Genomic DNA, 22,892 nt, shown 5'->3' with positions numbered 1-22,892 from the left:
CTTTTTATTCTTTTGAGATGAAAAAAGGGATGATAGCCTTGTGCTAAAAGAGAGACTTCTGCTTTAGATCTGGGGACCAATAAAATCACAAAGACCAGGTACTTCCTTACAGTTTTCTGCACATCATACCAAATATCATGCAAAGAGTTCAACAGCATTCTTCTTAAAATGTAAATACTACTCTTTTAAATGGGCATGTTAAGCCACTGAAAAAGTCCATTGTACTGTTCCCCCCCCCCCATTACGTTGCTTTCACTCAGTCATTGGTAGTAGAAAAAGTTATTTTAATGGGACCAACAGGCTCGTTTATCCACCAGCAACCAAGTAGAACATCAAGTGTGCAGAAAAGGAAAACAAAGGCCCATTGTGTGTTTTATGCAATATAATTGTACTGGTTGGGATTCTCCTTGTCTCTTTCCATGTAGTCTCTGTCAATTAGCGATTCTATTCTCTTCTTAAGGTCAGCGGGCTGCAAAAGCAATTCAGAATGTCAGCAACTGTTTTTGTACCTCTTTTCATGAAAAAGACTGTTATTCAGCTCAATTCCCTCAGGTGTGCAAATGTTTATAAACAGAGGACATCTAGATTTGGGACCCCATCTTTATTCATAGGGCAGGAGGCTATCAACATGCACTTCCCATGCTTCCACGGTTGGCTCTATAAACGATGGCCTTAGGCAGTGGCTTGGGGGCCATGATGGCTGGCCACCTCATATCCTGCCAGCACCACTGCATCTAGGTCCCCCTGCCCAGGAGCTGGAGTAGCTAATGCTTCTTTCTTCCATGCTACTCTGGCCATCTTTAAACACAGCACTGCAAACTGCACATACCCAAAAGAGCTTCCCGAACTTGCATAACTTTCCTCTTACAAGCACCAATAGCTGAGCCACTGTTAGATCTTCCTGTTAGGAGGACAGCATCTGACTCCACAATGCAGCAAAGTACATACTTTGAGTAGATTGTTCTGGTAACATGCCACCAAAACTCACTGCCACCCTACTTGATCCTCCATTGCAAATCATTTTCATTGTCTGGCTAAATCACTTGAAGCTCTAATATGCTAAATATTCAAATGAAAATTGGGGGGGGGGGGGGTTGGAAGGGAAACTGCTGAATTAAGAGTATTAGCAATATATTGCTGAATACCCTTCACTCTCTTACCTTTACTGGGAATTTCAGCTGGTTGTATACCTCAGACACAAGCAGATTGTGACTAAGTGTCTTGCGCATTTTCATGATTCTTACAATTGCGGCATCAATTTGGTATTGCCGATCTTGAAAAACTCTTTCTGTAGTGCTTGCTTGTTCTTCCACCTGGGAAGGAAGGAAGGAATCAAAACATATCTCCTGTTGAATGAAGTTTGAATTCAGTGGCATCTTTAAGACCAATAACATTTTACTCAAGGTATAAGCTTTCATGTGTATGCACACTTCTTCAGATACAGTGAAACAATTTCCTTAACCAATATAGGAAGAAAGAGGTTGCAGGCGGTTTAGCTGCCAGGAAGGGCCAGTTAGAGGCAAGAGACACAGAAATAAAACTCGATATTACCAGTCTATATAGGTGGAGGATGAGCAGTAAATTATCATACAGCATAATGATGTTTAACAGATACAGGGATAAAACAGGAATAATAAACTTAGTTTATATGGTTTCCATTTGTTTAGGTTCAATTTTGAGGAGGGGACACAGAATATGTCAAAACTGGAGACTAATGTATTCTTAATTGTGGAATGCTAAAATGCTGAGATCCTGTCATCCTTCTTCTCTCAAGCATGGAGGCGACTTTACAGCATATTCTTCTTTGAAGTGGGTCAATTGGTTGTGCAGATTGATATCCCCTGTCCCCAGACCAGAGAAATACATTCCAATTTCTACTATAAATTATGTTACATTGCAAGCTAGTATTCTAATTTAGTATTACAAATTAGAGATAAAATAAAATGGCCCTTCTGGGGGGGGGGATGGGTGAGAATATTGAAATAATGAGGTTAGCATATGTAGTGAAAAGAAACCAATATCCCTGTTAAATCCTGGGGATTCCATCAGTTTCCAATTTTGACATTTATTTCCTTCCTTGTTCCCCGCCTCTCCCTCCAGAGCTGGAAACCATATAAACTAAGCTGATTATTCCTGTCTGGATCGGCAAAGTATTGATATTTATCTGGATATTACACTCTTAGACTAGGAAACACCTGCTACACAACCTGAGATACATGAAACCACATTGTGTAGGAAGGGGAAAAATTCTCTACTTGCTCAGTCACTTCATATGCTTCAAAAGCCAGCATGGTGTAGTGGTAAGTGTTAGGCTAGGATCTGGGAGTTTCAGGTTCATATCTGCAGTATGCCATGGAAGCTTGCTGGGTGGACTGGTCACACACTGTCAGCTTAACCTATTTCACAGGGCTGTTGCGAGGGCAAAATGGAGGAGAAAGATGTAAGCTGCTCTGGCTCCCTGTTGTGGAGAATGGTGGAGTATAAATGAAGTAAAATATGTAAGATGGAACCCTTATTTTAAACATGGTGCCCATTTAAAAGCACTAGGAAGGACATAAATTTCCATTGTCGACTCAAAACCTTGTCTAGAGAGGAGACAGCGCAAAGCAAGCTCTAACTTCAATGCCTGGAACAAAACATGAGCTACTTCATAGGCCACCTGATCAGGAAGAAAATGGGAACCAAACAGGATATTGGAACAACTACATCTAACAAGCCAGCTGGCAGGAAGCTCTAGACTGAGAGAGAGCTGCCACCTGACATTAACTAGAGTTCCCGGTGACCAACCGTCTGAAAAGCAGAACCGCCAACATAGTAATGGTACAGCACCGTGGAATAGTTTTTAAATTTTAATTGTGTTAATGCTTTATAGATTTTATTGACTTATTGTTTTAATCGTGTAAACGATTGTTGTAAGCTGCCCTGAGTCCGCTTGCGGAGAGGGCGGGATAAAAGTCTAATGTAAATAAACAAATAAATAGCTCTGACTAGCAGGGATGCAAGGTAAACAGGTACCCAAACAAGCCTAAAGAAATAACAGGTCCAATGTCATTTAACACACAACAACACAATTTGCTTTTCAAATATCTGGTAATAACGTTTTCCCTACTGTCTGGCATCCCATCCTCTAAGGAGGATTTGGGTAGGTACTCCCACCACATCAAATAGTTCTGACTCACCCAGGCTGCATAAAACTGGCAGCTGGAGCCAACACTTTTGCTACTGCACTGCCTTTGGCTGATTTAGGGCATTGCCTGGGCATCCAGAAGATCCTGACATGTATTACAGTAAACTAAAGCAGAAAAACCAAAGTAGGTACCGTTTCTTTCATCTGGATTTGATTGATTTTTATCCTAAACAGCTTATGTCTGAAGTCATCATTGCAAGTGAATTTGTCTCCATCTTCCACATCCTTGCCTTTGGGGCTTTTGGTCAGTACTCTTGCCTTGCCACAGGCTAATGACTGGAGGGTTCGCCGTAGTTCTCCATCTTCTGTAACACACAGAGAAAGATAGCTTAGTAGGTTAGCTGCCAGCATTCTGAAGCCACAAGAAGGTCCAAATACTAACCAATTCCAGTGGCCTGTTTTATCTCCTCTAAACTGAATTCTTCGCCTTCATTAAACATCAGCAGCACCAGAGTCTGGAACAGAGAGACTTGTAGCTCCTTTTTGCCCTGTCAGGGAGAAAGTGATCAAAAATTACAGAGCCACTTTTGAAAATGTCAGGTAATTCACTGTAAGATACTTCCATGTATGCAGAGGGAAAAGATATGGCTTGTGGAAATATTATTTTGATAACTGCTGCCTTTATAGCCACTTCAGCTCTATGCAGGCCTAATGTTTAGCCATGGCTTGTCCTTAAGTTAAATGTTACAGTGGAACATAAACCATGGCTATGATGTGGCCACAAGATCAGGATGCAAAGCTATACTCTGAAGTGGGTTTAAGACCCATGGTTTGTATTTACCATAGGCTCAGTGTCTTGTCTGCAGTGCTTAAACACTGTTAAAGACAATTTCCACAAGTTCTTCAGCCTCTGCACCTGCAAAATTTCAAGCCAGTTTCAGTAGCTTCTCTGTGTACACACCCTTTGCACAAACCTTGGCTCAATGACTGTAAAACCATGGTTTCATTGCACTTGCTCAGAGTTGAGGCAAGAAACCATGGCTAATTATGTTTACACCAGGCTTTAAAGCTAAAGTTAAATGTTACTGAATGTTTTCTGATTCAAATGTACAATTTTGTTCTAGACCTACGCAGCCTTAATTGAGGGGAAGATGAAGCTGTTCAACTGTCACATTCCCCAACAGCTGGTGTGGTTTAGTGGTTAGAGTGCTGGACTAGAATCTGGGAGTCCCAGGTTTGAATCCCTACTCTGCCAGAGAAGCTTGCTGGGTGACCCTGGGTCAGTCACACACACTCAGTGTAACCTACCTCATAGGGTTGTTGGGAAAATTGAACAGAGAATATGAGAATGATATAAGCCACTTTAGGTCCCCAACTGGACAGAAAGGTGGGGTATAAATGAACTAAAATAGGATAAAATAAATAAAAAAGCTCCATGCATACCAAACCAAAAAGAAAGAATGGCACTACTTTTACAAGCATACGTAGCTTAGCTAATACAATTAGCCTTTTACTTTTAACTTTTGCTGACTCCCCCCAACCCCCAAGCATGGAAAGTCTTAAACTTGTGAGTATTTACACAGAAAAATAACTTATGAGATTAAAAAAAAGAGTTCAAGGAAGCTGAGGAGAAACCCAGAGACACTTAAGAGAGTTTCAGAAAGGGAATGGCCATGAAAAACTCCTGCTGGGCTTCACCTACATTATAATTTCAAACTTGCGCTGAACCATTCATACACACACCAAAAAGGAAAATTACCTCTTTAAATTCTGCTTTGAGTACACAGTGCCCTAATGTTGACTGCCACTGAAGCTTCCTGCCACTGTGTTTTCCAAGGTAAAATGTCTTAAATATCTCCTGCAGTTTTACCATCTAGAGAGAATAACAACATCATTTGCACTCTATAGAAATTAACATTTTCTCATCCAGATTTTTCTCTTCTCTTCCTTCTGCTTTACAAAATCTACATTAATATTTTAGTAGAATCTAAGGCTGCAATCCCCAGCAGGCCTACTAAAAAGTCAGTCATTTTGTTCAATGGGGCTTACGCCCAGGGAAGTATTTTTAGAACTGCAGCTTTAATCAAGCAGTAGCTTCTCTGTGAAGATGATATTATAAACAATCAATTAACACTTTTTTCCTTTTTACATACTTTAGAAAATAACAAGGAAGCAAAGAAGAATAGAACCCTAATTTTTGTCACTGTATCTTTTAAATTCAGAGAAACATAATTTATACAACTATAGTAGTGCCAACTCATGCCCAATTTTACTTATCTTGTTTTATAAGGTATTTTTAATATCCTGCCAAGAGATGGATGCTATCTCAGACATTCCTGGCACTTGAACTCTCAGGAGCTTTGGAGATTATTAGACAATGAAGCCTTAACTTTTAACCATTCATTTGCATTGGTCAAAGCCAAACTACAGTAATACAGTTAGCCATGCTGGCAGTGTTGGCTGTCTTACCTCTGATGGTAGGTGGACCTCCATAGGCACGTAGGTTGGCCAATAGCCCATAGTCAAGATATTAACTGTGAGTTCAATGTTACCAGGTACATTCTGATTTTGCATATACTGCAAGAAGGATGAAACACAGAAGGCATGACAAAGTATTACAAACAAGTTATAGGCATTAAATGTCAGATTCTTTAAAACAAATTTGAATATTTGTATCCTGGTGTTCCTCCGAAGAACTCAAGAGTAGCGCAAGTGTCCCCCAACCCCCGCCTGATAGGTAGTTTAGGCTAAAGGAAAATATCTGTATTCTGATAACATCACAGCCCTGTGACTATTCATGACAGGCATGAATGCAGCTTGTCATGGTACCTGTCTGCTGCCCCCCACCCCACCCCGTTGAGCCAGAGAAAGCTTTCTGGTTTTGTAAGCCTTGAAACAAACTCCATAACATCTGAATGTGGGCATCTGGGAGTATCATGGCCAAGGGGAATTTAAACTCAGATCCCTCCAACCCAGTCCTTTAACCACTATATCACCATACAGGCTCCACAAAAAATAATAAAAAAATAAAAGGGCATATAGATTTGGCAAACAGAACGCAAATTTTAAAACACTTAAAATGAGAGGCAACTATGGTGATGAAAAAAAAAATATTTGGGAAGGCCCTCTCAAGTGCAATTGCAAAAGGTTGTTTTGCCAAAATACCAGAAGCATCAGGAAACCAGAAGAAGAAGATACTGAATTTATATCCTGCCCTATACTCTGAATCTCAGAGCGGTCACATTCTCCTTTACCTTCCCCTGCCCCCACCCCTTACAAGGCACCCTGTGAGGTAGGTGAGGATGAGAGAGCCCTTTCAAGGACCACTCCTACAAGAGCTATGTCTGACCCAAGGCCATTCCAGCATCTGCAAGTGACGGAGTGGGGAATTAAACCCGGTTCTCCTAGATAAGAGTCCACGCACCTAACCACTATACCAAACTGGCTCACCCAGAAAGATGTAAACAATGGAAGGTTTTGTATTCATACTTGTTTAAATTGTATCATGATGTCTTTAGAAAGTTCCATGTCCTTAAACATTCCTTCAAGTTTGCTAGTGAAAGCAGCTCCACATTCTATAAAAAGGATAGTTGTATTAAAATTTCAGTTAGGTTTATTTTGTGGATTCCAGCAGAAAATTTAAAAGTGTGTCATTAACAAGGTGTCACAAAGAGATTCTATTATGTGAAAACCGAGCATGCAGCTCTCAGATCAAGTCTAGAAGGCAATTATTTAAAAAACTACACCAAACACAGAGTCCTGTAGCATTTTAAAACATTCTTAATTATGACAGTGAAAGCTTCCATCAGCCATATCCTAAGTAGGCTGTTCCAGCTCATGAAATCTCACATCACAATCAATTTCTTTTTGTGAGACCAATGCTGCTCAGAAATCCCTGAGTGATCAAGCACTGGACTATGTTATGTTAAAACAAAGGTCCAGTTTTGAGGATGCAAAGCTCAGATTTGTAGGAAATTTACCAGCCTAGGCCTGGAATTCTAGGCATATTTACACAGGAAAAAAGCTCACTAAAAATCACTGGAATTTGTTTCCAAGAACAGGCAGAGGATCACACACACACACGATGAAATGTTTTTGCATCTATCTGATATGTATGCATACTTCAATGCACATAGTGGGAAGGTACACTGGCCTATATATTTTGATGTGCATGTGAACTTCTTAGAGAAGAAAACTTATTAGTGCCCCTTCAGAGCAAAAGCAGCAACTGTTCCTTACCGCAAAAAGAGGATGTGACCTTGAGTTGCCTGCCTCTGACCTGACACTACTCAGGAAAACTCTAGAACACAAGGGAGCTACATATGCCTGTCAGAACTCCTGTACCTAACTTTGGTTTCCCACCCAGGCTTGCTCCACTCCATAAAACCATCTTTCTTGAGTCAACCTTTTGCTAAAAAGTTTCAGGTTACCTATGTTCACTGTTTGCTTCCTTCTGAATTTAGCTGCTTGTTAACTTAAAATCCTTTAAACAGAACATTCTGAAAGTCATAACATTTTTTCTCACAGTAATGAATCTCTACATAGGAAACATACACCAAGGCCTGTTAAGAATGATGAAGTGACGTTCCCCTACAATTATGCATAGCAAGGTGCTTCAGGTAAGCAATCCCCCTCCACCCCGCCACGTGACTGGCTGTCATCTGCTTTCTTCTTCCTCTTTCTTGCTTCCTTCTGTGTCTCAGCTTGTTTTGCCAGGCTTGCTCAATAGCACAGGAGTTACAGAACTATTTTCTTCATTGGCTGAGGCTCCTTCCTTGGGGAGGAAGAGCTTGCTTTGCCAAGCTCTCTCAATTGCACAGCAGAGCTACTGAGCCAAACATCTCTTCCTTCTATTAGCTGAGGCTCCTCCCCCTCCTACTCCCCTGGAGAAGGAAGGAAAGAGCCAGAGCTTCCTTTGCCCAGTTCCCTGGATCCCATGGGAGAGATACAAAGAAAGCACCTTTAAGACCAACGAGTGCTAATGTTTTAAGCATGTTTTATTTTAATCAGGGGTGTCACATTCATTTGTTAGGAGGGCTGGATCTCACATAAATGGGACTTTGTGGGGCCGAGCCATTCATGTCCTAAAATGTAATGCCAGATAGCAGAGATATAGACTTTATAGAGGACACAGGCCAACACAATTAAATATATCATTTTAAACTAAAAATACAAATATGCTTAAAACTCTTGCAATATTTTGTTTAAAACAGAAAGGGGGGATAGTGAAATTTTGCAGTGCAATTTTAAAAATAAAACATCAAGAAAAAGCACAAGGATCACAGCAGAACCTTTAAAAAATGCTCTCAGCCTGGGAAAGCATGAAATGGCAAGGCATTGCAAGCTTTTCCCCTCCCCCTACCCCCCAGGTCTACTCAAATTAGCAATGGCTCTCCAGTGTAATATCCCCCTTTGGCTGTGGGTTCCCAAGTTAGAGTACTCTCTAGGCACTAGTTCTCACTCCATTAAGAGACAAAGCTGGCTTAAAGCATCAATGCTTGATTTGCAACAACACCAGGAAGCTTCAGCTGGCCATAGGAACACTGGGAAGTTAAGCAGAGTTTCTCTCCATTGAAACAAATAGACAAAGTTGCAAGGAAAATGTGGAGTGGATTTTCTGTTCATGTCTGCTTTGCCCAGAAGCCCGAAAGAAAATCCATTCTGCATTTTCTTTGCAACTCTGCTTCCAGTTTAGCCTCTGCAAAGAGAAGGCAGAAGGAGCTGGGAACGTCATTGCAGCCTTGGAGTTTCACAGGGTGACGACAGGAGCGGGGAGAAGAGAGCCCCGCGGGCCTGACTGAAGCCCTGGGCGAGCCAATTTGGCCAGTGGCCCACATGTTTGACACCCCTGTTTTAAGTTTTTAAAATTTTTTAAATTGTGTTTGTCTGTGTCCTTTATAAAGTTTATATTTCCGCTACCTGGCATTGCATTTTATGACACTCATGGCTCAACCCAACAAGGCCTCGTTTATGTTAGATCTGGCCCTCATAACCAATGAGTTTGACATCCCTGATCTAACGGCTTCTTTGCATGTACATGCATGCACGCAGCATTTATCAAATGAGGGAAACACAGAGACAACTTGAACAAAAAGAATTTAGAAAACAAAAGGAAACCTTACCGTGTTTGAGTTTGGAAAGCATGGATTTCTCAGCATCTACTGATGCACTTTTGCCCACTAATAGTCGCTTAGCTAGATCTTTTTTGTAAAAGGCCTCAAAAACATCCTTGCCTGTAGAAGACAGAAAACTCACTTTTTTCAAAAGCCTCAGTGGAATTTAACTGTAGCCCCCTCACTCAGAAATTAGCATCTAGTGGCTCCTGGACCTCCTGAGGGGAATAATTTAGTATGCATGCCCATAAACCCATTTGCCAACCCAAAGAAAGAGAAGAAAAAGACTGCAGATTTATACCCTGCCCTTCTCTCTGAATCAGCGACTCAGAGCGGCTTACAATCTCCTATATCTTCTCCCCCGACAATAGACACCCTGTGAGGTGGGTGGGGCTGAGAGGGCTCTCACAGCAGCTGCCCCTTCAAGGACAACTCCTGTGATAGCTATGGCGAACCCAAGGCCATTCCAGCAGCTGTAAGTGCAGGAGTAGGGAATCAAACCTGGTTCTCCCAGATAAGAGTCTGTGCACTAAACTACTACACCAAACTGGTGGAGGAGGAGGGGACTTAGAGCTTGCCATGCAGGCAAGAAGGTTGCCCGTAGCTAACTTGAGAAGATGGCAGATAGTATCCATGCACTTACAAGGTGAGGGGTTATTAATTTCAAAAATAAGGGGGGGAGTCACTTTTCCAAGTCTTTACACTTCACTAGCTATGTGTATGGAAGTGTTCAAATGTGTTCAGACAAATGAACATACTTGATTATTTACCCTATATTGTATCAAGATGGATAGTCATGTTAGTCTGTCTGTAGTAGCAGAAAAGAGCAAGAGTCCAGATGCACCTTAAAGATTAATAAAATTTGTGGCAGGATATGAGTATCTGAAGTGAGCAGTGACTTACAAAAGCTCATACCCTGCCACAAATTTTGTCTTTAAAGTGCTATTGGACTCTTGCTCTTTTCTACTACCCTGTATTAGGACTTCACTCTAGTATTTGAGACCGCAACTAAAAAAAGAAATAATCTACAGAGGACAGCAGCTACACAATTGTGAATTCTTTAAAACTTATACTGAACCTACTTTCAAGGTTGCTTGTGTAGCTGCTCAGTAATTGAGAAATTTCCAGGTCTTACCGTATATGAACCTAAATATAATCATAATTTTATCCAGCATCTTTTCTAGCTCTTCATCAGTAGCCTCTTTGTTGCCTGCACGAAGCTTTGAGTCTACATACTTAGCTGAAAGAAAAACAGAAGAAAGGGAGTGATGGGATGTGAACATGCATGTCTTCACTTTATTCGACAGCAGGCCCTGTCAGGCTTCTACTGCTTATAATCAACAAGAAATGCCCCACAGGCAATGTTAAATTCTGGCTTGGACAACGCAGACATCTTTGCAGAAGAGAAACACACTGAACCTAACACTCAGATCACAGGAATTAACAAAAATGCTTCTCTGTCCAGCCTGCTCATTTGCTCACCAAGTACAGCTGAAGTCTTTATCAAGTCTGATTGGAGCCTGGCCCCAATTCCATTTCAAATTAAGCCAAAGGTACCAAGCCCCTTGGAGAAACTAAACTGAACTAAAGTCAGCTAAAAGGGATCTGTTAGTATTTATGAGCAAGGTTAACTGATCTGTGTGTTTTGTGATAAAATCATTCCTAAAGACATCGTGAAACAGGGATGCCAGCCTTCAGGTGGGAACTGGGGATCCCATGGAATTACAGTTCATCTCCAGTCTGAAGAGATTAGTTCTCCTGCAGAAAACTGATGCTTTGGAGGGTGGACTCTGTGGTACTGTACCTCACTGAAGTCCCTGTTCTCAGGCTGCATCCCCAAATTTCCAGGAGTTTCCCAACCTGGATCTGGCAATTCCACCTCACTACAGGTGACCATGGGGGACCTGGAAGCATTATCTTGAAATTATCTTCATATTTCCCCATATGAAGCTCATCCCTTGCCAAAAGGCAGTCATTTCTGATTTTGTCTCCTGCTGCTGCCTTTTAAGTTTAACGCTAAACCCCTGCAAAAGATTGGCTTCTCTAAATTTCGTAAAAACTTTTAGCTAAAGCAAATGTTTTGCCTTGTTAGATATTAGTGCAAACAAGACACTGCTGCCCCTGCCCCCCAAGCTAATGCAGTCTGCAAAAATGAACCGGGTGGACAGTTGAATCATTATTAGGTAGCAGCCTATTTTGAGAGTGACATGGTGGATGGTCAAAAGAGATGGGACCTTTCTGCTCCAGTGCTCTCCCTCCCATTTGCTTAGCATTGAATCTCTTAAATTTCAGCACCAAGTGAAAACATTTTTTTACTCAGTCTTTTTTTGCTGCCATGTTTTAGCTGACCTTCCTTAACAGCTTTATCACCTTAACACTGAAACTTAAAATTCATATTTACTGTTATAATGCTTTAGTGTCTTTTACTGGTCATTATGAGTTGCCGAATTGTTCTTCTTGAAGGATTTTTATGCCAAATGATACTTCATTGATACTTATGCTGTTGTATGTATGTGTTGTCTGTTTTAGGATTCCACTGTCAATTGCTTTTTTTTATTAGTTCTTCTGGGAAATGTCCTATACTAATGGCTCCCAGTAGGCAGCTATGTTGGTCTGAAGCAATAGAACAAAGCAGTAGACAAGCGCACCTTTAAGACCAACTAAGTTTTATTCATACAAAAGCTTACATTCTGAATAAAACTTAGTTATACTAATGGATGTTTGTATGCCTAAATATTCTAAGTTAACCAAATAAACCAACACTCTCTGAACAGTAAAGATAGTGCTACAGAAATTGAACAGGGAAGTTCCACCAGGGAAAAACAGATTTAGTAGCTGGAGAATTTACTGCCTATCAAGTTAGTGACTGAAAGCTTCCCCCCCCCCCCCTTCCCAAGCTCCAGCAACTGCTGGATATTCTGAAATCCAAGGACAGCCCATGATTTTGACAGCACTGCTTTGACTGAGAAATCATAACACAAGATTAAGTATTCATTAAGTTTTAAACCATACCTTTGTGTCAAAGGTTTGCAATCTGGTAAGCTTAACATTTTCCATCATATACTTATCTCAGTTTTATTAACATGAAGCTAAGATGCTTGTAGGTTGAACAAAGGAAACCTCAAACAGTATGATCAGCATTCTTCATACAGGGAATGCACCAGCAGCACATCTGTTATAGAGCTAGCAAGTCATATAATTTTCTTCACTAACAACTAATGGTTCTTGTTGACATCCTAGAATGAAAGTCATGGCATAAAGAAAAACATACCTATGAGCTCAGCAGGTTTGTTTGGTCTTTTGTTGATGAAAGTTTCAAAAGCTTCTTTCATGGCATTGACAAACTTCTCATTCTTCAGAAAGCAAATATCAATGATATGATCAACTTTATCCTTAAAATCTAGCAGTTCTTGGACCATGGTTTTGTCTTTTTCTGGATTAATTACAATGGTGCTACCAAATGCCTGTAAAATAAAAACCTCATATCAGACAGGCCTGCTGGCTGCCAAGGACAAACCAGTTTAAGTTACACTTGATTGGTAGGCATCCAATCTGTAACTCGGAGGAAGAAAGTCCACAGACGTTATTTGAACAGCAGTTATACTTTATCTTACTATAAACAGGATTCTTGTGACTTGAACACACATGAAGTTACCTTATGCTGAGTCAGACCACTGGCCTATCAAGGAAAATATTGTTTAATCTGGTAGCCACTCTTGAAAGTTTCAGGCAAAGGTTTTTTGTACCACTTACTACCTGATCCTTTTAACTAAAGATGCCAGCCGGGGACCGAACCTAGGATCTATCTCTATCACTGAGCCATGTCTCCTCTCCTACTTGTTAGACTAGCATGGTTTTTATTCTAGCATTAGCTTTCTTCAAATGGAGCCTGCTTTGTCCCTGAATGATTTTCACTAGGCAGTCATATATAAATATATACTTAGTGAGGACCTTTCACATGGATCTGATGAAGAGTGCTCTATTCTGAGGGAAAAAAAAAGTAAAGGTGGTCCCCTGCGCAAGTGCCAAGTGTTTCCGACTCTGGGGTGACAGCTCATCAAGATGCTTTCATGACAGACTTTTTGTTACAGGGTGGTTTGCCATTGCCTTCCCCAGTCATCTACACTTTACCCCCAGCAACTGGCCTGTAGCCAGAATTTTTCATTTGGTGGGGCCCATAGCCAGGATTTTTGTTTAGTAGGTCACATGTTTTTGTGGGGGCCCTAATTATTATGCTGAAGTGTGTAACTTGGTTCCATTGCTTCAGACCGATATTTCTTTTAACCAGCTTCTCAGGTCTGACACAGCAAGGCAGGTTTCATTTGGCTGCCTTTTACTGAACAGTAGCATCAATACTGACATATTAAAAATTGGCAAACAGAGAAGCTTTGGGTAGGGTAGAATGTTCACACAGTAGTAAGACCTACAGAATGCCTTGGGCCTAAAATTAAAGTTAAAACCAACACTTTAATTAGTAAATAAATAAATGGCCCCTCCAATCAGCTGATAAGAGGGGCCATAAAGGTGGAACAGGGGTTCAACTAGAGGGGCTTGGAACTCCCTGGAAACCCTCTAGCTACAGGCCTGCTCAGCAATCTGGGTACTCATTTTACCGACCTTGGAAGGATGGAAGGCTGAGTCAACCTTGAGCCAGCTACCCAGCTTCTGCCAGGATCGAACTTAGGTTGTGAGCAGAGCTTGGACTGCAGTACTGCAGCTTACCACTCTGTGCCACAGGGCTCCTAGATTCTGTGAAAAGGTTATGCTTGTTAATTATCTTGCGGCAAAACCAAGTTTCTTGTAGGACCTTAAACAGAGCACCTCAGAACACATTTACGTAATAATATTATTACAACCATCTGCATAACAGCATCTATAGGGGAAAAAAAATGTACCCTCTGGTGACTCAACAGGATCCTTGACAACTCAAAGATTCCAAGAGAGTTAAGAGCTCCAGAGCAATTTTACGTGGTATTCCACACTGACTGTAAGTGAGAACACTTGTGAAATGTACAAGTGCATTATGGATATGCAAAGATGGCTTAAAGAAAGCTGGACTATCTGTTTTCCTAGTCCAGTACTATTTACTTTGACATGCAGCAGTTTCTGAGCCTCAAGCAGAAACTTTTCCATCCCTGGACCTCATAGGCAGGGAATGTTTCTTTCCTAATTAAAAGGTACAGTATCCCATTAGACAAAGATTACAACGGGACTCATACTGGTGGTCCAAATAATAAAGAGCAGTAACAGTCTTAACTGTCCACGCTGCAGGATTCTTTCCTTACCCCAATAAATGTAGGACCTGATTCTAAGCTGACAGAACAAGTTAGTCACATGCCTGTACCTTTATATATTCGATCCAGTGCTGCAAGAGAACCTGCACGCCACCTTTCACTCTACTGAATAGCTGATACAGCAGAGACAGATCTTGAATTCGGTTTTCATCCAGAAGATGGTTTAAACCTGCAAGTTTTCAAAATTAAAGCACATTACAATTATTCCAAATCAATGCATGTTTGTTCAACAAGAACAAATGTTAAGTTTCAGTTCATAAGACAACAGACCATTTCTTTCATTAGTTTTGAGTACAAGAAGATTGCCAGAACCAAACAAAGGGAGAAAATGGCAAATGTACACTGTTTCTGTTGTAGTTGCCAATTTCTTTTATGGACAAAGGTTGCTGAAAACCAGCTCCCTTAACATGTGGTTACTTAATGTACTCAGGTAATCCTACATGAATATTCCTTTAGCAGGAGTACTAGGTTTATGCAAGTTTCTCCACCTTGATTTGAACAGCACATTACCTTATGATCACAAAAATGTGATTTATTGCTCAATATAAGGCAAGGAAGTGTTTATGCTTTGCAGAACACAGCAGTTTATCTGACTCACCTGCCCCCCAAATGCTTGGAAACCACTTTGCCACAAAACAGCACAGTGTAAGCTTTGTTATCCAGCACTCAAGAAGAATGGGGGTTGCCAGTTAATCAAATGCACCAGATATTCAAGCTTACTTTCCTGCTCCATCACTACATGGAGGAAACTCCCATTCCCTTGGGAATGCCATGGCAACAGCCCCCAGCCCTGGCCAAACTATTCTCCTCCCCCCTCAGTCAGAGATATCCTACACAGCAAGCAGACAAAAGGATCAACTGACAAGTGGCTTCCAGCAGAGCTCACTCCCGATAAATTGAGACAGACTGAGGGCGAAGGAGGTACCTAAAGATTTTGTCAGCTAACAGTGCTGGCTGCGAGAAGCCCTCTAACAGGTAGAAGCATCAAGCTGCCCAGCTGGAAAGGGGGGCAACCACAGACGTATAGAAATGGTGGCTGGGGGAGCTTGCCTTCTGAGCAATGCTGGTTAAGCACCTTTTCTGGATATTCACGCTCCAGACAACCAAGCTTTTACTGTACATCTTGCCGGTTCATGTTACATTATCATTACATACAAGCTCTTATCCATATTTGCTTTTCTTTTAGCATCATTCATTTTTACTCCAAAAATACATCTGAAGACACTGCTGTGACTCCTTACCTCAGGCAGGGAGAATGGGATTTGTGGCCCCCTCCTGATAACCATTCAGTGCTGTTTCATGAACTGGATAGCAAAGGGTGTTAAGAAAGAAGCAGCACCTGACCGTGTCATTTCCTTTCAGCACAGGAACTGAAAGCCCCGAAGAAGCAGTAAACAGAAAGATTTCTATAAAGAAAGATAGATTACCTTTCTGTAGAATGGCTGTTAAATGTTCACCTAGTAGCTGTTTTTCTACAGTAGCAATTAGTGGTTTCCTATAGGAAAAATGTTTAGAATTACATTTCTTTGGCTCACCATTAACCATTTTCAAATCAACTGGAACACTATGAGTAGCTACGCTTCACACGGTAACATCCCAGCTATTATAACAGTGTCATGTTTTTTTTTAAAGCATGACTCATTTTGTGTGTGCCCCCTCCTTCTTTAAAAGGCAGATCAAAAAGCACCTGACAAATGAACACATGCAACACTGTGGCTCTTTTCAGGCCTTGAAAGAAAGCATTTTAACTCTTCTCCATAGATAAGAAGTTACTTTCAAGCACACTTTGAGCTAAATACAATTAATTTAGTATTAACTCCACTGACATATGTGGGCACTTACAGATTAAGGGGGAGTGAGGGGTTGGAATGGAGTGACAAGGCCACGTCTTGAAAAGTTTACATTCTCAGTTGCTATGTGTGAGAATTCAAAGGAAGAGACAAAGGTAGCAAATGATGGAATTATAGTTTACTTGGTTTTTCACATTTAGTACCTAACTCCACACACCAGCAAAAAACAGTTATTGGGATTTACACCTACGGTTACTGCATACTTACTGGGTGCTTTGATCCAAATATGTGATAATCCTGTCTTGCTCTTCCTCCAAACGTTTGTTGACATGATGAAGATATTCTGGAACCTGACAGAATGGGTTAAACAAAGACAGTGGAACTATCCAATGGCTGCATATGACATGCCTTTCTTGAGAACCAAATCTGAAGATTGGACATACAACTCATACCACTAATACTATGTTTCCTGTAAGCCATTATCAGTGAGACAGAAAATATCATGGGATGTACCATTTCACTCTTGAAAGTTAGGAGGTATACAATCTCATAGCCACCATAAGCAACAGAGCAACAAAATACCTCTCTTTCTTGCATTAGCCTCTGTCCTTCTGCTGCATACAGCCGATTAGTCTCTTCCAAAAATCTATGCTCAAAAGAATCCTGATAAATCTGGAGGGGACAAACAGAAGTAAATTGTTTTTGAAAGAGGCTCCTATAGTTACTTTTATACAGGCTTAAATAATGAACTGTGCCTTACTTACCTGCAAATCTGAAAGCATGCTCAGAAGGCTGCGGAGCAAGCTCCTGTCAATAGCCTCACCATTTCTTTCTCTTTCAATCAACAGAAGAATGCCATCAATGGTCTTGTTCTGAACTTTTTGATCACTAATTATATGAGTCCTGAACAACTCTAGCCCCATATCCCTGAAGAAAAAGCAACAATCTTTAAACACACCAAAATGAAGCAGAGTCCACAGGCTTAGTTAGAATTATACCAGAAACCTTGGCATATGTTCATTTTATTCCAAGTGGGTAGCCACCTAAATAAAAGCTGTCAGACTTGGCTGGACACTATTTTCTGAACATTGTATGTGAGAATGACTTATAGTTTTTCAGGTACCTATGGCATGAACCCTCTAACAAAGTAATGGTTGTCTTAGAGGAATACTATTTTCATCTGGCCCTCTGCTATTTGTCTCTAAATTGTATCCAGAGAGAAAAAGGTAAAGGTGGGCAAGCAAGATATTTACACCTCACATATAGAGTTCAGAAATTCTTCATGTCTGACCACCAATCGGTAACTGTTACTTATTATAAGATCCTGTCAGATTTCATATGGACTAAACAGATGTACATAGCAAACACATGTTAGAACACTCAAGAGCACCATGTTAGTTATGAATTATTATAAAACCTGAGATTTATATCCACACAGTAACACTTGAGTACATTTATGCATACGAATTATGTATAATTATATGTATGGAAATGTTAGTAAACACAACACACTGGGTACTCTTTCAAACAGAAGACAAAAGCTTAGGAAAAAAATAAGTATTTCAGTCTAAATTAGTATTTGAAAATGCTGAAAACTACTTAATTAGCTCAGGAGGCCCTGTTGATTCTCAATATGCATTACTGGGCATTAATTAAAACTGAACACTATTTGATCTCTTAACTATTATGTAACCTAAAATAAGCATACGAAAACTAACCATGCAAGAAAGTTTCTCCGTTCACAGAGAAATGTGCATCCATTAGTCAAGACGTAAGTGAAAAAAAACTACTAATCTATATATTTGACAGAGCATTCAGAAGTCTAAAAATATCAATACTACTATTTTCCATTCTTACCAAATTGATGGCAGCATTGAATTTTGAAGTACATAGGTTCGATCCAGGAACAAAAAGATACTTCTAATCATTATCTATAATAAGAAAGAAACAAGCTATCAGCTCTGCATTAAATTAAGCACTATGTCTATCATATATAGGCACGTAAGAGCTTATTTTTGTGCCCTAATCCTACACATGTTTACTGGGAAAGAAATGCTATCTGTTTCAATGGAACATACATTCAAATGTGCATGCTTACAATAGCCAGGTTATAAAGTCCAACATCCTAGCAGACCTTAGCAACCACTTTATCATTAATGAAGTGCGTTTTTCATTATTGGTCTTCCCATGTGCCAAGCTTCAACAACCAAAATAAATCAACTCACTGGTAACTACTACTATGAAACTCTGCCCAGATACTCCCAAAATCTGGGCCAGAGTACCTCCAATAGCCTTTCTCATTTTGGCTAATATTCATTAAATATGGTTTTAACTGCTGAGGGTTTTTTGAATTCATTTTATATGCAGTACCTTGATGGGTTTTTATTAGGTTTTTGTTTTGTTTTTTATGTGTGTGTGTGTGGGCACATATGTGTGAGTGTGTACCTGGAAGTCATGGAGATCTCTGGTGACTGACCCCTACTGAGGGTCTGGAGGATATTCAGGGAAGTGGCTGAATAAAACCTGCTCCCCCCTCTGGTATTCCAAGGAGGTCTCCCATACAAGTACTTGTCAGAGTCAATCCTGTTTAGCTTCTGAGAGCTGACGAGATTGGGCTTGTCTGGGCTGGGCGATCCAGGTAAGGGCTTGATGGGTTTTTATCGTGCAGCTCTTTATATTGTTATTATCCAACCCAAGGCTCGGTGATGGAACAAATAGGAAATAGAAATAAACTGCATACAAGGAAGGATATCTCCTTGTATATAATGTAATGACACAACACAATGAGCTAAGCGTAAACTAAGAAATAGTCTTCCAGAGGTGCAAATCAGACAAAATTGCCAGAATCCAGAAAAGAAGAAAGAAAAAAATTATATTCTAAATATGATTAACTATTTCTGACCTCACAACTAGCAAAAAGGTTATGTTTGTATAAATATCAGATTGAGTGACTGATTTTAATATCTTTTAAGATGTTATCTGGGAATTTTGGTATTTGTGTTCTGTTTTGTAATGGCCAATGGCTATACACAACAAAATTTTGACTTGACTACAAGACAATATCCGCTTGTAGGTTATTTATAAGACAAAAATTATTTTCAGGCATTGTGGACACACACACACACACACACACAGAGGGTCAGATCCAAAGATCCTGTTGCACATTTATGGATCGCCCAATCCCTGCTACTACAGGACTCTGGGTGATGTACACAATTTAATAAAACCATCAAGGCCATGGGATAAAATGCATAATCAATACTAATACAGTAAATCTAAAAAGAATGATGAAATTTCACAGTCCCCTATTTCGGACTGTGGCCACCTTGTAGATGGGGGGGGGAGGGAAAAGAGCATCCTGGAGGGGTGAAGAGTGTATTTGTATTCACTCAGGTGTGAACATTGCCAATCCTCCTTCCCCACATCTACCTGCACTTCCTGAAAAACTGTTTTAGGATTCAGGACTTTCTAGGCAACTTTTTAGGGAGCTGAAGGTAGTGGCCTTTGTAGTCTTTCAGCTGAAAATAAACCTTACCATCTGTCTGCAATGGTCTTGCCAACATTTGTCTATTTTCTTGAGAAAAAGAACACTGTCCAATGAATCCATGAGGAAGCAGTTAAGAATGTTGTTAACAAATTATGATGAATAAAACCAAAAGGTTAATGACACCACAGTTCTATACTAGTGTTACCTCTAAACTGAGTTAGTCTGAGCTAGCTCATAGATTTTTAGCCTCCAGCTCGCCTATTTTTGTCTTAGCTCAGGAAAAATGGCCCCAGAGCACACTAATTTATGCAGTAGCTCATAACTTTAATGCCAGTAGCTCACAAAGTAGAATTTTTGCTCACAAGGCTCTGCAACTTAAAGGGAGCATTGTTCTATACCATTCTTAATTTTGAAAAAACTCTAAAATCCAAGTTAAATTTTAAAGTGTTTGTATGTTTTAATTTTGGATATGGCTCCTAAGCCCAATTGTCCACCTAAAGTAAGCTAAAAGCACAGACACCCAAAGTGATACCTGATCCCCAATGTAATACAAGAGAGTACAGCTACATTATAAATCAGCCTTTCAAGTCAGATGATCAAGTTCATTATCAACATCCACAACTTGTTTTGTGACCTGGTGATGTCACAAGTATGCACAGAGTCTTGCACGCACCCAAGATTTTTCTGACACTTTCCTTTCCAAAGTTCTAGACATCAAATTGCCCCCTTAAGCTTAAAACAAGCAAGCAAAAAACCCTCTAAGGGACTGATAAAGGAACAACTTAGAGCAAGGGAAGAAAAAAAATGTGACATGCGTATATCTCTAGACTGTAGTCATCAGAAGAACAGCAACAGTTCAAGAGATTCTTTAGGAAATATAAAGACCTATTTAAAAACTTGACTACTACTTCTGCACCATTCCCCACAATAAAAACTTCCAGCCTCTAAAATTCAAGTATAAACACAGAATATGTCAAAATCTGCAGTGGATATGGAGTGAAATTTTCCTGAGGGAATATAAAAGCTTAGTTATGATTAGAACCCCATTTTTAATTTCAGGGTTATAAATAAGCTTATTATATACAAGCTTATAAATAAGCTTCTATATAAATAAGTATCACCACAGAACATAAGATACTTCTCTTGTTAAAACACTCTATGAGAATTAAATTTAATATCATTCCTTCTCAAAGATTTCAGGTTTTCACAGCTGGTAACATCATTAGGGTTTGTAGAATCTTTCGGGCTCAAGTGCCGTGTTCTACTGGAGAAAGTTTTCCTTCCAGACGTTTTGTTCTCAGCTGCGGAGAACATCCTCAATGCACAGCAGCCAAGAAGGTCAGAGCGCCTGCTCCAGCTACAACGCCACTGAGGATGTTCTCCGCAGCTGAGAACGAAACGTCTGAAAGGAAAACTTTCTCCAGTAGAACACGGCACTTGAGCCTGAAAGATTCTACAAACCCTAATAATTCCTTCTGTCACCAACTCCTGTTCAAATGTCTGTACTACTACTTCTGTTCCTTCCAAACTAGCATGCAATGAGTAGGCTCCTGCACTGTTACTTTGCAAAGAGCCACAGCTTCATTACACAGTGTTGGCACAAATAATGATGCTGACTGCTTCCTAATCTATTATATTATCAGAATGCTGTTTACAGGACTCCAAAGCTGGAGAAAAAAAGGTAAAATTTGTTTCTGTCACATTAATGATTTACTAATCAAAAGGATATTCTCTGAACTGATGAATCTGTGCTTTGATGTGGTCTTCACAAATCTGTCTTAATTGTTTGTACAAATTTGCAGAAATCTTGTAGGAGCAGAGATTTTCAACAGCCTAAAAGAACAAAAAGAGAGTCAGAGACATAGATTTTTTTTTTTTTTGGGGGGGGGGTTGGGGTGTCCAAATTTTAAAACATATGCACAGCACAACTGGCTTTGATCCATGTGTGTGATTTTGGAATCACATCTCTAATATAAATCTGCTTATTTATGTGATATTTTAAAGAAGAACGAAAGTCTAAAATATTTCTTCCTAGATATTTTTGGAACACCTGGGTCTCTCTATTAGAACAGCTAGCATTTTTAATTCAACAATTAGCTTTTACATCATCACCTCTAAAAATACAAATTCAACACAAGGCAGTAGTGAACAACATCATTTCCAACTATACAGCACATCATTTGTCATTGGGGATAATTCTGAAGATTCTAAACACATAATCAACTATGAAAATCAATGATCATATAGGTTTGCTTGGAGAAATACACATGGTTTGCTTTCTATGGCAAAGAGTATGGTTTACAAGTTGTATTCCTTTTTGTTCAAGGTGATTTGTGTTCAAAGAAGAACCACAGCAATAGAACAAATTCACTGATGTTCTCCTACCAGCATTTGCTTCATTCTCCTTTTCAGCTGCAGGGGACATAGTTTATGAGGGCGAGACAGCTTTCTCAATAACTCAAAGAGACTTAACTAGGACACCAGAAAAATATTTCTAATGATACTGCCATCCTCTGGAAATAATGCATATTGGTCTATAGCACATGTTCTGCATGGGTACAACAGGAAGAAGAAAACATGAAGGGTGGAAAAATGCCAGATGTATAATCCTTCCTTTAGCAATGGCTTTTCTAACCCAGCTCAGTTAGCAGTCATTACTCTGTCACATGTGATGGTCTTCAATTAGTTGATCCATTCCATGGTACAGAGACCTTATTATACGTGGACACAGGAAGGATTCTGGAAATTTGTATCAATCAGCTACATTGTCACTTTGAAGCTACAATCAGCAAAAAGCAATTGCTAGGAGCTCCTCCTATAGAGTCCCAGGAAGAGCTGATGTGGGGATGACACTGGTTGAAGATGTGAGCTTCCATACAGACTCCCCTAGAGCTCAGTGGTTTTTTCCCCGAAGGGGTCTTGCCCTATCCAATCAAGACTAAAGATTGTTCCAAATGTACCCAAGAGGCAGACTCACTCAGCATCGTTCCCAAATTCTTTCATGATGTCTTGCAAACTGGGTGCTTTAAAAAGCAGATGCTGTTTCAAATCACTTGTGGTATCTGGCTACCATCTGCTCAA

At 40.1% G+C, this 22,892-nt stretch overlaps 1 protein-coding gene across 2 annotated transcripts in view; it reads right to left on the bottom strand.

The window, feature by feature from the left end:
• Window positions 1-237: 237 nt before the first annotated feature.
• Window positions 238-22,892, bottom strand: part of CUL4B (cullin 4B) — a 32,761-nt gene continuing 10,106 nt past the window's right edge. Inside the window, exons 4-21 of one of the 2 annotated variants that reach the window (XM_060249732.1) lie at window positions 21,541-21,644; window positions 19,860-19,929; window positions 18,182-18,255; window positions 17,089-17,251; window positions 16,907-16,996; window positions 16,592-16,674; window positions 15,962-16,029; window positions 14,585-14,703; window positions 12,512-12,704; window positions 10,376-10,480; window positions 9,250-9,360; window positions 6,617-6,702; window positions 5,597-5,704; window positions 4,887-5,000; window positions 3,570-3,675; window positions 3,320-3,492; window positions 1,161-1,313; window positions 238-469 (exon numbers count right to left, since the gene is read on the bottom strand). In XM_060249732.1, the coding sequence (XP_060105715.1) occupies window positions 374-469; window positions 1,161-1,313; window positions 3,320-3,492; window positions 3,570-3,675; window positions 4,887-5,000; window positions 5,597-5,704; window positions 6,617-6,702; window positions 9,250-9,360; window positions 10,376-10,480; window positions 12,512-12,704; window positions 14,585-14,703; window positions 15,962-16,029; window positions 16,592-16,674; window positions 16,907-16,996; window positions 17,089-17,251; window positions 18,182-18,255; window positions 19,860-19,929; window positions 21,541-21,644 (2,016 nt within the window). In that variant the 3' untranslated portion in view covers window positions 238-373. Of the gene's footprint in view, window positions 470-1,160; window positions 1,314-3,319; window positions 3,493-3,569; window positions 3,676-4,886; window positions 5,001-5,596; window positions 5,705-6,616; window positions 6,703-9,249; window positions 9,361-10,375; window positions 10,481-12,511; window positions 12,705-14,584; window positions 14,704-15,961; window positions 16,030-16,591; window positions 16,675-16,906; window positions 16,997-17,088; window positions 17,252-18,181; window positions 18,256-19,859; window positions 19,930-21,525; window positions 21,645-22,892 lie in introns of both variants that reach the window. The other variant, XM_060249733.1, reaches the window with a different exon arrangement.

Source organism: Heteronotia binoei, chromosome 11 (assembly GCF_032191835.1).
Source record: "Heteronotia binoei isolate CCM8104 ecotype False Entrance Well chromosome 11, APGP_CSIRO_Hbin_v1, whole genome shotgun sequence".
NCBI lineage: Eukaryota > Metazoa > Chordata > Lepidosauria > Squamata > Gekkonidae > Heteronotia > Heteronotia binoei.
This window is presented reverse-complemented; position numbering and strand designations above follow the sequence as displayed.